The sequence below is a fragment of the Ctenopharyngodon idella genome, chromosome 1 (assembly GCF_019924925.1).
Source record: "Ctenopharyngodon idella isolate HZGC_01 chromosome 1, HZGC01, whole genome shotgun sequence".
NCBI classification, from domain to species: Eukaryota; Metazoa; Chordata; class Actinopteri; order Cypriniformes; family Xenocyprididae; genus Ctenopharyngodon; species Ctenopharyngodon idella.
In genome coordinates, this window is record NC_067220.1 from 27,170,035 (window position 1) to 27,184,046 (window position 14,012).

Consider the following 14,012-nt stretch of genomic DNA (forward strand, 5'->3'; position numbering starts at 1 on the left):
AGAGGAAAGCAGCTATAACTTTTAACTACAAATCAGCCACAGCTGTTGACATGTCTAAAGAGCTTTTTTTGGCTGCTGTTCTGTGCTTAAAGGGATATTTCCCCCCAAAATTAAGATTTTGTCATCATTTACTCATCATTTACCCTCATGTTTTTCCAAACCCATGCTCACAACACAAATGAAGATATTTTTTTATTATTGTCTAATAATTTTTGTCCATTCATTGTAACCCACATGAATCATTTACAATCATATATAATATATAATCCAAAGAGGTTTGTTCCCGCATCAAGTAGCCTATATGAATGAAAGCTTAAAGGATCAGTTCACTTCTGAATTAAAATTTCCTGATAATTTACTCACCCCATGACATCCAAGATGTTCATGTCTTTCTTTCTTCAGTCAAAGAGAAATTAAGGTTTTTGAGGAAAACATTCCAGGATTTTTCTCCATGTAGTGTTGGGTACAAAATCGCAGTTTCAGTGTAGCTTCAAAGCGCCCTACACAATCCCAGACGAGGAATAAGGGTCTTATCTAGCGAAACGATCGGCCATTTTCTGCATTCACTGCTCTGCGATCCACCACGCATGACGTAATCACGTTGGAAAGTCAAGCGTGACGTAGGTGAAAGTACAGATCCAGTGTCTACAAAACGAATGTGCAAAAACTAAGCCAAACACCCTTTACAAAAAAAAAAAAGGTAAAACAACAATGTCAGACGTTTTTGAAGTTGGAGGAGAAAATTAGATGGGAGTTTTTCGCCCTACCGCAGTACTTCCGCCTACATCACGCATGTAACGTGATTACGTAATGCGTGGCGGATTGCAGAGCAGTGCAAGATGAGCAGTTGTGGTTAAAAAGTATATTAATTTTTTTTTTTTTTTTTTTAGAAAATGACAGATCGTTTTGCTAGACAAGACCCTTATTCCTCGTCTGGGATTGTGTAAAGCCCTTTGAAGCTGCACTGAAACTGCAATTTGGACCTTCAACCTGTTGTACCCCACTGAAGTCCACTATGTGGAGAAAAATCCTGGAATGTTTTCCTCAAAAACCTTAATTTCTTTTTAACTGAAGAAAGAAAGACATGAACATCTTGGATGACATGGGAGGAAATTATCAGGAATTTTTAATTCTGAATTGAACTAATCCTTTAAATTAAATCTGTTTATCATGTAAATTATCAGTGTCTCTTCAGAAGACGTGGATTAAACCGTTCAAATCATATATCATCTTCACAATGTCTTTTTGTACTTTTAATGTGCAAAAGTTTTGGTTGCATAGACTTTGAATAGATGGACAAAAACAATTAGAGAATATTAAAAATGTGTTAATTTGTGTTCCAAAGATGAACCTGGTGGCTTATGGGTTTAAGTCATAGCATATTTCATTTTATGTTGTATTTTTAAACAGTTCGCAAAGGTGAGATCTTCTGACTGAATTATGATAGTCTCTAATGTCACTCCTGTTGCTTCTAAATCCACATGAGAGTCTCATATGGAGTATAAATGTTTGTCTAGTGTTTCCAGAGGATGAATTTATACAACATACATTGTATTTTCATACTAATTGTTAACAACTGTTAATACTTTAACTTGGGTTAGTTTTTAATCCTGGCAGTAACCATGAGATTTCATGGCACATTTGAAATCCCAGAGTTAATGTTCCCATTTGCATATCTAAAAGATTAATAACATTGATGAAGAAATACAGCATGTAGCTTGTTTCAGTGCTTGCTTGTCCAGCTGTGTAAAGGTCACTACGTAATTCTGCTCTGATTTTATCAAAACTTCTGAAATATAATAGAATATTGTTTCTTCATTACTTCAGTTAACTTGTTTGCCGTCACTCTACAACATTTTTTTGTATCTTTTAACCCTCACATGCAGAAACTGAAGTTTCTGAGACTGTACAAAGCACATTCATTTTTAATGAGGTATTGTAACCAGTTTACAATTGGCTGTTTGTTGCGGAACAACTTATTAATCATGTAACCATTATGGCTTTTCCTTTTTTCTGCTCCACACTCACTTGCTGAAATGATGACAGAAGCCCCACTCCATGTTCGTTCATAGAACAATTTCGACCCAACCTGATCTTGTGAGAAAACATATATGTGACCCGTGCTGGCAAAATGAGTCGCAATGAGCAAATTTTCAAAAAATGAGTTATTGTTATTCTCAAATTCTCTATTAAAAAACCTTCAATATGATGCATGATTCAGTATGATTGAGAAGTCAGCAAAGTCAATTTTGAGTAAATTGAGTAAAAGTTTTTTGAAGGTTCCAAAACAAATTCACCTAGCAACCATACCTTAAAATACCCGGTAATAACATCAAATTTAGAGACACACATACACCAAGTCAATTTAGACACACATACACCAAGTCAAAACCCCTATCTATAGGAAAAATAAATAATATTTCCTTGATTCCACAATTGTTTGATTAACATTAATGAAACAGACAGCCTATTTATTAAGACCTACTGTATCACACGTAGTCTATCTAATATAATGTTACACATCAGATGTTTTTCCCCAACAGTTAAACAAATGTTCACTTAAGACATAACAGATAATGTCTGTGTGAATAATCATTAAGACAATTTTTTTGAAATACTGTAATTCTGTGTATATGTGTATCGGGATCGCGCACTGTCTGAGGCATCTTTGTGCGAGCTTCGGATCTGTCATTCAGCAAGAGTAAGATGAGTTTGAAAATCACATTTTATTGGTTCAGACTCATGCCATTGAGAATTCGCTATCAATATTCACAAAGTTGGACTGCTGTGCTTTAAAACGATACCAGACTTGTGCTGAGAGGAAGCGCCAGTAGTCGAGAAGCGAGCAGAGAAAAACGGCATTTTTTCAAAAGAAGGTTCTCCTTTCAGAAAACGTACAAATAGAGATACTTTTAGATGTTTAATTGCTATTGCATTATGATCGCTAGACAAGGGCTTAATGAACTCATTTTTGTGAAAACCTCAAATTCGACCAAAACTGACATTTTGCACTTGTTTTGCCTGTAGCTCAAAATTAGCCCGTGCGCATTCTGACTCATTTTGCCAGCATGGGTCACATATATTTTACAAAGTTTCAATTTTATACAAATAAAATGTGATTTGTAGGAAATCAAACACATGATGCAGAGGCAACTGTTAATAGATTTTGCGTCTTTGCCACGGATAGACGACTTCTCGTGGCAGTTTTAATTTTGTTCTGGAGGCTGAACTACTAAAAAAATTCAGTCAATGACGGAAAATTTTCGGTTAATGCGACTTCTTACCTACACTAAACCCTACCAATAGTGTGAGATAAAAACGCATTTGCTGAAGAAACTACATTATTTTAGCTCGCTTGCTTCTACAAGTCTTTGAGCTCTTTTATCATGAGTCGTGTTTCACATTATTTGTACCAGAGTGCTCCGCATTGCAAGTGCAATACTGTATCAGGTAAGCTCCCAAGCAAGTTTACTAAGTCAGAAAATGGAAAATACATATGGAGTTGGTTACGTGATAACCATGTCAAAATGTATTCTTTGACAAATCATGCATTATGGTAAAAGTGTTTTGAGGTCATAATATGTGCAAGGAATTGCATGAAAATAAGTCTTTATTAATCAATAATCTGCCCATGTAATCACAATTTGTGTTAAAAAAGAAATATAAGTGACATTTTACTGCCTCCAGTGTTCATTTCAACTAGAAACTGCAGCGAATTGTATGTATAGGTACATTTTTGGAGTTTTGTAGAACTGTAGGTGGCAAGTTATTCCAATGAGACCATGTTCATTAATATGAAGAAAAAAACGCAGCGTTCTAATACACTGAAGCTCATAGTATTTCTTTCACTTCCCGTTATACTGTGTGCAGGTGTTTTTCAGAATTAAATTATCGTAAAACTCTTGTAATTCAATGTTTAAAATGTCCCATTATGAAGCAATCACAGGAAACTAACGAACCATTTCTGTTCTGTCCATCATCCTCTCTCATCAACAAGATCATCGACCATGTGTGTCTGTGTGAGAGACTTCATGATCAAACAGCCAGAACAGTGTGTTAATAATCAGACCGAGTCAAAACATCATGGTGGCCACGTACAAACAGAAAAAACACACACACACACTTTAGATTTCCATGTGCTTCAGAGGGAGCCGGAACAGAGAGACTCCCTGAGGTGGAATTAATGAAAAACCCTTTCATGGAAAACTCATCAAGCTGAGAGAGAGAGAGAGAGAGAGGAGGAGACCACTAGCTTGTGTATGAGAGAGAAAGAAAACGGAGAAAGTAAGGAAGAGATAGCATGTCCTTGTGTGTGTAGTGAGTGGAGGGGGGGTCAGAGCGCGTGACCTCTCATTTCATACTTTAATTAAAATCTCCCCCTGACGTCCTCCTCTCTTCCATGCTGGCTCGCCTTCCCACAGAGGCCATCAGTGCAGGCGCACACACACACACATTCTTTCCTCGGCCCTCCACACACACACCGGCACCCGCGTACACAAACACACACTCAATTTGAAAAGACATGTTTACTCTATCTCTAATGTCCTCCTGTGTTTCATTAGCTCTGTAACATTCTGTAAACACCAGGGGAACTTTCAGAGCATTGCTTACACCACCATTACATTGAATACACAAGAGAACCATCAGACGCCAAAACACATCATATGCAAACAGCTAATGGATCCAAAAAATGTCTTTTTGAGCACCCGAATGAGAATTTTGTCAATTAAGGATAAAGCCCTTGGTACAATTTGTGTACAAACGGCTTTACGTACGATTTACACAGAGATCCGTTCTGCTCGTGTTTTATGAATAAGGCCCCTTGAGTCCATAGACATCATATTTAACTTGTGCGCAACATTGTGAGAGCAGCTGTTATCAGAGTAATCCATCGTTTGTTTTACAGTGTGTTTTACCTGCTCAGCAAAAAGCAAAAAGAAAAAACAAGAACTAAGCACCGTTATGTTCTGAAGACCAATAAGAGTGGGTGTGCACCTATGAAGAGAGCAAGTGTCAACACTATACATTTCTGTGTGTGTGTGTGTGTGTGTGTGTGTGTGTGTGTGTGTGTGTGTGCGCGCACGTGCGTGTTAAAAAGCAGCTGGAGTTTCCCACAGATCAAACAGAGAAAGAACAATAATGAACAAAGTGCTGAAACCCCATGATGAACTTTATGCCCAATAAAGAGGTGCTTTAATGCTGATATGAAAGTAACTCATCTATCCAATACCAGACCACAACCACTTCAAGATCAACTTTAAACCTTGGTTCACCATGAATGAGATACCTACACTAGCCCTGTGCAGACATTAAATCATCTCCTCTTTAGATCTCAGATATATATACTGTCAAACCAAAATTTATTGAACACACCTTGAACATTTCATTCATTAATAGTTTATTCACTATATATGACAAGATCTCAGAGTTAAACTGTGTCAGAAAAAAAATCATCTTAATTATGTCAGATAACACTTAAGCAAAACATGGTGAGGTCAAAGTGTCTGAATAATTTTTGGTTCCAAATTTTAATCAATTTTACTAGTAGTCCACTGTATGAAGAATTTTTGGGTATAATATGTCACAGTTTACTTTATTTTGCTTTCCTCACTTACATAAATGAACTATAGTGTCCTGCACTCACTAGTAAAAATATATCAAAAATGTCTGAATAATTTTTGGTTTGACTGTATATCACATGTGAGATAGTTTATAATTGTCTGTGGATGAAATAACATAATTTAAAAGTATCTAGATTCATTTATTCAAAAAAACATCATTCTAATTCATACATACAGTGGCTTACACCTCTTCACACCTTACAAATCTTCTATGATGAGCATATTTTCAATACATTTAAATAAATTTTGGGGGGCATAAAGTAAAAAAAATGTCATCATAATTAAGGAAAAAACTTATTTAAATAGTAAAATTCTTGAAAAGAAAACTTTTGAATTAGATGGGCATGTTATTGTATTGATTAATATTAATCAATCATTTTTATATCATTTCTATTATACATGACATTTTTATATCATTTTTATTTTTAATCAATCATTTTAATCAAATTAATTAATTTATTAATTAATTTATTATTAATATTTTTTTAAATAAACTGCTTCGCTTCTTATTGATCTATGAAAAACGCTTTATTGGCCAAATCAAAGTCATGTGAAATGACCAACAAATGTCATGTTGTCTAACCAACACGCAAAATAAACATAAAAAAAAATAAATAAATCATGAAATATCATCAGCACTCTTGCAGACCCTTATGACTATATGTAAAGGTCAAAAAGTATATGAAAACATCAGATAATTGTACTTTTAATTGACAATCACATGAAATTTTTTATTCAATTTTAAGTTTTCTTAAAGATGTATATTAACTAAAGTTTGTCCATGTACATTTCTAGAAAGTTTGCATGTGTTTTAAACTAAATTTGTAAAAATTTGTTCTTTATCTTTATGACATGTTTATATATCTCTCTTAGATATTTTTTACATTTGCAATTATATTCATGGCAAATGTTATCTAAGTGATTTACAAGAAGGCATTTATTCACTTTGTGACAAATTGCGCATCTCACTGAACATTCTACTACCTACGTTCTGTTTGACTGCATCTAAACAAACACCACACACACACAAAGAAACCCACACAGTGTGCATGTAAGGTGATATTTTCCTACCTCTCATCAATCCAACTCATCGTGAAATACACACAGTCTTACACTTACACAACAGCAGATGGACATGCAAACACAATAGCACCATAAAGACATCAACAGTATTTTAAGCCCTTGTTCGCTAACACATTTCTTTTATGATACGCAGCATGCCACAACAAAGCTATCAGCTGTCTGAGCAGCTGCATCGGCGGTTTCCAATAGAGTCACTAAAGCTTTGAGAGATCTGAACACACACACACACAAAGGATATCAATTTCAACCACACATGTACAACAGCAGACCATAAACTCCACAGCCGTATGTAATGATTGATATTAGAGGATTAAAAATATACTGCAGGCTTGAAAGTGCAGCAATCGAAACCTTTCGTGATAATACAAGTGCAGAAAAACTGTGTGGATGGATTACAGATCTGTTTCTGTGTCACACATTCACACACTCGTCTTTTTTCCTTCCACTAATCCCTCGCTCCTCACTAATACACTGTGGAAGGGCCGAATCAAACCTTGCTGACTGATAGAGGCTTGTGTTACTGCTGGATAGGACCTGAAGGTCAAGGGAAGAGAGAGACGTGCAGAGACGTCTGTTTGAGTTTAGTGTGTGTGTGTGTGTGCATGTACATAAGAAAGAGGAAAAAACAGCGGGTGAGTGCAAGATAACAGGAATTTTTAAATGAAAGCAATCACACTGACATCAATTAATTGTCTGCGGATAATTTGCTGTCTAGGGTGCCTGTGCCGCTGGTATGAGTATTTGTTTTGACTGTAATCCGTGGCCTTTAAAATGTCTCCCATTTGAAGATCAGAGAAAGAGAACACACACTGACACACTCCTCTCACACTGAGCATTCACACGACTTGAACACTGTGACAAGAAAATCTTCAAAGACACAAATACCCATTTTTGCAGAGTATTCGCAAAAGGTTTGGGCTAAGCTATGTCTGTCATCTCACTTTTTGCTTGGTCTTCTATAAATGCACACACTAATGCACACCCAGGCCTGCATAAACTCCACTTCACAGAGTTTCTGAGAGAAAGGTTACAATACAAAGCCAATGAGTCGTGATACGTCACGTCCATTTAAGACTTTCTGGAAGTGACTGTGATTCTACGAAAATAAATAATTCAGTAAATAAAGGCAGACTAAGTGCAGGCTAACTGTAAAAGAAGACAAGCATTTTTTTACTATTACGAGCAAAAACAAAAACAAGGCAAGCCAAACGCCTTTTATGGACATTCAGAACTTCCATGTTAGTGAATCAGCCTTTAAATAATGGAAAACATTGTGTTTGTGTGCAACAGAATCTGATTGCTCAGTCTGTTGAGCACTGTGAAGTGCTGCAGTAAATCAACTATTAGTTTTTATGCTGATCCAAGATGCATTTTTTTGCTTCCAAACAATTACAGGTAGAATTTAGTCATAAAAGGAAATGCTTGGAGTGATGAATGGCTCTCTAAAGCAGACAGACCAAGTCAGCACCTACAGGGCATTTTTTCTGTCTGCCAGAAAAAGCTCATGGATTAGATGACGGTCAGAGAAGACATACCTTTTCAACACAGAGAAGCACTGAGGAAGAAGTCAGATTTGATAAATTAACAGCAGCATAGCTCCAAAAAGGACATAGAAAGTTATTTGAGTCAACATAGGGTGGAGATATGGTTTTGTTGTTTAGTTTCTCCTTTCGTTAACTCATGTCGCATTAACAACCTATTTAAAGGAAATGCCAACATGCCAGTTGAGCAGAATCCCTTTATCCGGTCATGATGAGTCAAAGTGCCTAATTTTGACTCAGCATGATTCATTTCTGAAACAAAGAACCACCCTTTGCAACCTATATGCAACAATCGATCTTATAAGAATACGTAACTGTTTTGTGAGGAAATTTCATATGAATTTGAACGATTTAAACATATGAGTTTTAGAAAAACGTAAGCATAATGTCCACCCCTAAACTTAACCATCAGTGGGAAGTAAACAGATTGTACGAAAGCGTAGGCTACAAATGAAATGAATTCATACGAATTAGCCACTAATTCACAAAAATGTAAAATAGTTACAAATTGGCATTAGAGCATGTTGGCCTATCTCTCAATTCAAACTTCCAACTCAGTTAGGTGTTTAGAGAATTCAAGAGACAGAGGTCCAAAAGTTTAGCTCATGCCCCTTGCTATCTGATCTCCATTAAGCTCTGCCAAAATTAAAACATTAGGAGGGCCAGACATCGATTAAATAGTCATTATACAAAGACAGAAACTCTTAAAATGGTCGGTTTTGAGCTTTCTGACATGAGTGTGGTCGCAGTTTAAATTCCTAAACACCTTCTCATGTCGTATGAGTCTAAATGAGCAAATCAAAGGGCAGGACATTGGTCTAATTTGTGCATAAATGAGTCGTGATACAAATTTTAAAACACATTCGTAAATTTGTAGATTAATCCTGAGGCAAAAAGTATTAATACGATTAGAATATAATTCAAAGTGGAGACCAAATGGGCGGGGGAACTGTTAGAGAGCGCCCTTTTAAAACTGCCGCTCTAGGCAATATGAAAAATTAATTAATTTCTGCGGAGAATCAATTTCTATATTAGACACCGCCGGAGAGCGAGCGCTCGGGCAGGAATCAGAGATTCTAATCTCGTTCCAGTAACTTGTGTCACAAGCGCTTAACATCTCCTCGCCAGTGCCAATGGCTGCCTAAATGCGCTCTTTAATAAGCAAGCAGATGAGCTGGTGTCATAAATTTGCTCGTAGACAGCGAGGTTTAGATAAGCAAACCCATAGTTCTTTCAAACAAGGCTCACATGGCTCTCGAGCGCACTCGCGCGCAAACGCAGGTATGTTTGCCATCATTCTAAAGGTCAGAGAATGTAATTTGCTTTATTAATACTACTGAAGAGCCGTTGTTTTCAAAGCACGCGAACTTTGATGGCAACAGTGTCGGTTGCAAAGAATATATAACAGCTTTTTATGACAGTCGTCTGACCTGATAATGACATACTGGCTAATAAATTCAAACTACGTTGTGTCACTGCAAAATTCAGGTTTTTACATTTCAAACTCAGAAAATGATAATACACAAGAGATGTAGTGTTTAAAATAGCCCGATTAGTGAACCCGACACCCACAAACGGGGCAACTGACGATTAACCTGTGAGTTATTCAGTTTAACTTGTAACAAAACCAGACTAGTCCCATTAAATATTCATATCATACACTGATACGATCTCTCTCCCTCTCTCTTTTCCATATCAGCCTCCTAAAGTGTTTGTTTACACATGATACGTTTTAGAAAGAGACAAAGCGTTACATTCAAGCCTATTCTGACTGCCTGATTGATGGTGAAAGACACCTATCCTGCCCAAAGGTGTCCCAGGTCTGGATAGGTGTGTGTGGTGTGCTGTATGTTCATTGTGATGCATTTCAGTAGTAACCTGATATGTGCACGATTATCAAAGGCCAAACGGTTCAAACTGGATCATAAGCAGATAAATATGCTGTGCTCAGCAAAGAAGAGATGTGAAAATAACGTCTGCGCAAGATACTGTACTGATATGAGCTCAATAAAGGCGCATAGTACAAGGTGCGATTTAATTCTTTTTTAGTTTGGTGCAACTTTTAGAACTTTTCAAAGTCGTGGTTTTGTGTCCTTTCTTACACACTCTTAAAAACAACGGTTCTTTATTGGCATGGTTCCATGGAGAACATTGATTCCATGGAAACTTTCAAAAGCACAACATGTTCTTCATAGCGGTAAAGGGATTATTTAACTTATTAAAATGGTTAAGAGCTGTACTGGTACTGCTGCGAAAATCCCTTTTTGGAACTTTTATTTTTAAGAGTGCAGGATAGAAAAGTGTCTCGCGAAGCTTTGAGAAAGCTAAGTTTACCTTGCATTGGTGCAGTCGTTATACAGGACCTCGAAGTCTTTTCTCGATATAAGTTTGCAGCGATTGACTCCAGGCTGAATCGCGCCCAGTCCACGGAGGATGCGAACCTGCTCCACGTTGCACACCACAGGCGTTATCTCCAGACGTTTGAGTTTCGTGTACACAGTGTGCAGTCCACCGACCAGGTGCTTGAGAAAGAGGTCAAACGCCTGCGGGAGGCAGATGAGCTCGTTGCCGTTGACAGTGAAAGACGCGAGCTTTGCGCCTCGGACCTCGACCATTTTACACTCGTTGTTTTGAGGGGTGTTTTCCACTGGAGAAGGAGTGGAATACACGGGTTTGTGCGGGAGGCTACCAATGGGGATACCCGGGCTCGCGGAGGAGAGAAGTTCCGATCTGAAGATGCTCGGTCCGGCTGGGGTGACGGACGGTGAGGGCGAGAGGGTCGCCGGGGTCGAGGAGTTGACAGCTGCGGCGATCGACATTGGAGGCGCGTGGGCCATCGGTGTCGCGGGCAGCAGCGCAGCCGGTGTGGCCATGTTCAACACTAAATAAATGTCTTTAAAGTATTCGAACAAAAGTAATATCTCACAGGAGAGTTAATAAAACAACAACAAAAACAATTCCGTTTTGATTGGAAAGTAAAATCAGCCTGGCACGGGGAAAAAAACGAGATATTGTCTGTGCGTCACAACATCGATCAAAGCGTGATAGTGACAGTGGGAAAAAGTGAAGAGCTGCGCTAGTGGTGCTCGGACGAGTTGAATCTGTCACATTGTGGTCAGGAGGAGGAGCCAAGAAACAAAGAGAGTTTGGAAGAGACACAGCGCGCACGTGTGTTCCTTTCTTTCAGAACAGGTACATCCGAAACAATGAACTTCAAAAGAACTCTTGCTATTGTTGAGCGTGGTTTACAAGGCTTCCTTTATATTCACACTAAAGATAAACAAACAAAACAACAGACTACATACTGAACGTTTATTTTTGCAGTCATTGACAGTTATGCTAGTTTGTTATATTATGTAACAAGTGCGTGAAAGGCTGTTTAGTTGTCGTAGTTTATCACAAAGTTTATGAAAGGACAGACGTATTGCTTTAATTCATGCTCGAGATGAAATGAATAATAACAGCACTCCAATAGTTAATGGCGCTTTGTACATGCACACGGGCAAGTGATTAATTCGCCGCGTGAGAAATTCTGATGAAACAATATTGAAAGCAATTTAAATAAAGCTCATTTAAATGTCAATTCTCATGGTTGGGGCTTTACTATAATTGGCTATTTAATTAAAACAATTTTCACGGTCATTAATACAGCCCGAGCGTTGTAGTGCACTGACATATTTTAATTACATGGTATTAACAAAATTGATATGCCTTAAAAAGTACGGTGAAAATTTGAATAAGAAATGATTTAAGCAATTATACATCATCCCCATATGGACATTACAAGTATCAGCATATGACTGGTCAGCACTGAGAGAGAATAAAACAACTTATTGAGCAGTTGCAACACTCTTTTTAAAAGTGAAAGAGTGGAGAAAAATTCAAATACTACTTCAAGAATAATTTCACAATTTTTTTGTTACATTGTGAGGTCAAGCATGCACAGAGGCAGGATATAAAGCTTATACTGCCATCTATTGTGAAGGACTTGGGAAGTGAAAAGAATTAAACTGAAATGTCAACGACTATTTGTTATTTTCACAAGCCCAAAATGTTCATTACAGACCGCAGATCCTACGGTTTGTAATGGTTCTCAACATTTACAACATTAATCTCAGAATAAACACTTGTGGAGTCTCTTGAGGCACAGCGACATTGATCTCAATTATCATAATACCCTTCTCATTAGAGGCATCATGATATTCCTGGTACAGCAGGAAGTCACTTATGTACCCAATTTCAATGACACTTACGGTCTGTCACTGGGTTTAGTGACATTTCACAACACAATTCACAAAAAGTAAGCGGTCAAGCAATGGAACAAGACAATAGGAATGCACAATGTTATCTGCCAATATTTTTACAATTATTTTGCAATAAGATTTTATAGCTACAATAATATGGGTACTATAAACAATTTTATATGCATAATTTAAGAGTTTACTTCTGCTTTCTGTTTTCATGTCCTCTGCAATGTGTCAGACCATCATGAGCTGTTCTGTTTTCTGGTGTTAAAGTTCACCCCAAAATTAAATTTCTGAAGAAATGAATACTGAGCCGGCGTTCTGACGTAGAACCTGGAAGCGCTGCAACGTAAAATAACGTAGGAGAATGACGGGAGAGAAGAAATTGTTGAATAAAGTTGTCATCTTGTTTTGTTTTTACGCACAAAAAGTATTCTCGTCGCTTCATAACATTAAGATTGAACCACTGTAGTCACGTTGACTATTTTAACCATGTTTTTACTACTTCTCTGGACCTTGAATGTGGTAATTTTGTTGCTTTCTATGGAGGATAAAAAAACTCAGATTACATCAAAAATATCTTGTGTTCTGAGGATGAACGAAGGTCTTATGGGTGCGGAACGACATGAGGGTGAGTAATTAATCACAGAAATGTAATTTTTGGGTGAACTAACCCTTTAAACCTGGCATACACTAACATAAACTCTACACAGCACAACCATGGCTTTTAAACGAATGGTAACGGCCCATTAAATGTAATATTATGCATTTGAGGAGGAGTTTTCTAGTTACTTTAAAGTAATTAGCAGCAACTGCCTGCAACCCTCAGTTCCACATTCCTTTATTCAGTTCACTACAGTGATTACAGCAGTTCCTCATTGACTTCTCTATTAGAGCTGCGGCCAGAGTCCATTCCCTGACCTTCTCTTCATCGATCGGGCACATTTGTCGCTCCTCTATTATAATGCAAAGAGAACATTTGTTATAATGTACATCCGATGCCTTTGCGCAATTGCGATCAATATGTTCAACTACAGACAGTACTGTAGAGAGAGACAACCATGTGGATATAATTTAAAATAGGAGAATACACATGCTTATCGATTCCTCTAAGACGTGTTTAAGTGATGCTGTTCTCTCAATCAATACACCTACTATATTGATACGCAATGAGAACGTCATCATAAGCCCTCATGGACGTTCACTTGAGTCAAATCTCACTCCTATCCATTCGAATTCATGTTTTACTTCCTCTTATCTCCCATGTCAACCTTAACACCTATGTACAGGACACGGAGTAGGAGGGAGTCAATGCCTCAATTCACACACCACCAGCCTATTAAGACCAGTGACATCCATCAGCTAAAGCTGCCACACTTTCAAATGCACTGTGCTGGGATGGTCCCTGTAATTTAATTCCCCCTGCCATGCATACACCCTGCATAGCCACGTCCCCTGATGGATTAATCATGCCATTTCCACAAAGGTCCTTCAGAAGAGAATGGAGTTTGATGCAGCCACTG

General features: G+C 37.6%; 1 protein-coding gene across 1 annotated transcript in view; it reads right to left on the reverse strand.

The window, feature by feature from the left end:
- The window catches only part of dachc (dachshund c), a 67,495-nt gene extending 55,760 nt beyond the window's left edge, over window positions 1-11,735 (reverse strand). Inside the window, exon 1 of the mRNA XM_051899617.1 lies at window positions 10,580-11,735. Within this exon, the coding sequence (XP_051755577.1) occupies window positions 10,580-11,118 (539 nt within the window). The 5' untranslated portion in view covers window positions 11,119-11,735. The remainder of the gene's footprint in view (window positions 1-10,579) is intronic.
- Window positions 11,736-14,012: the final 2,277 nt, after the last annotated feature.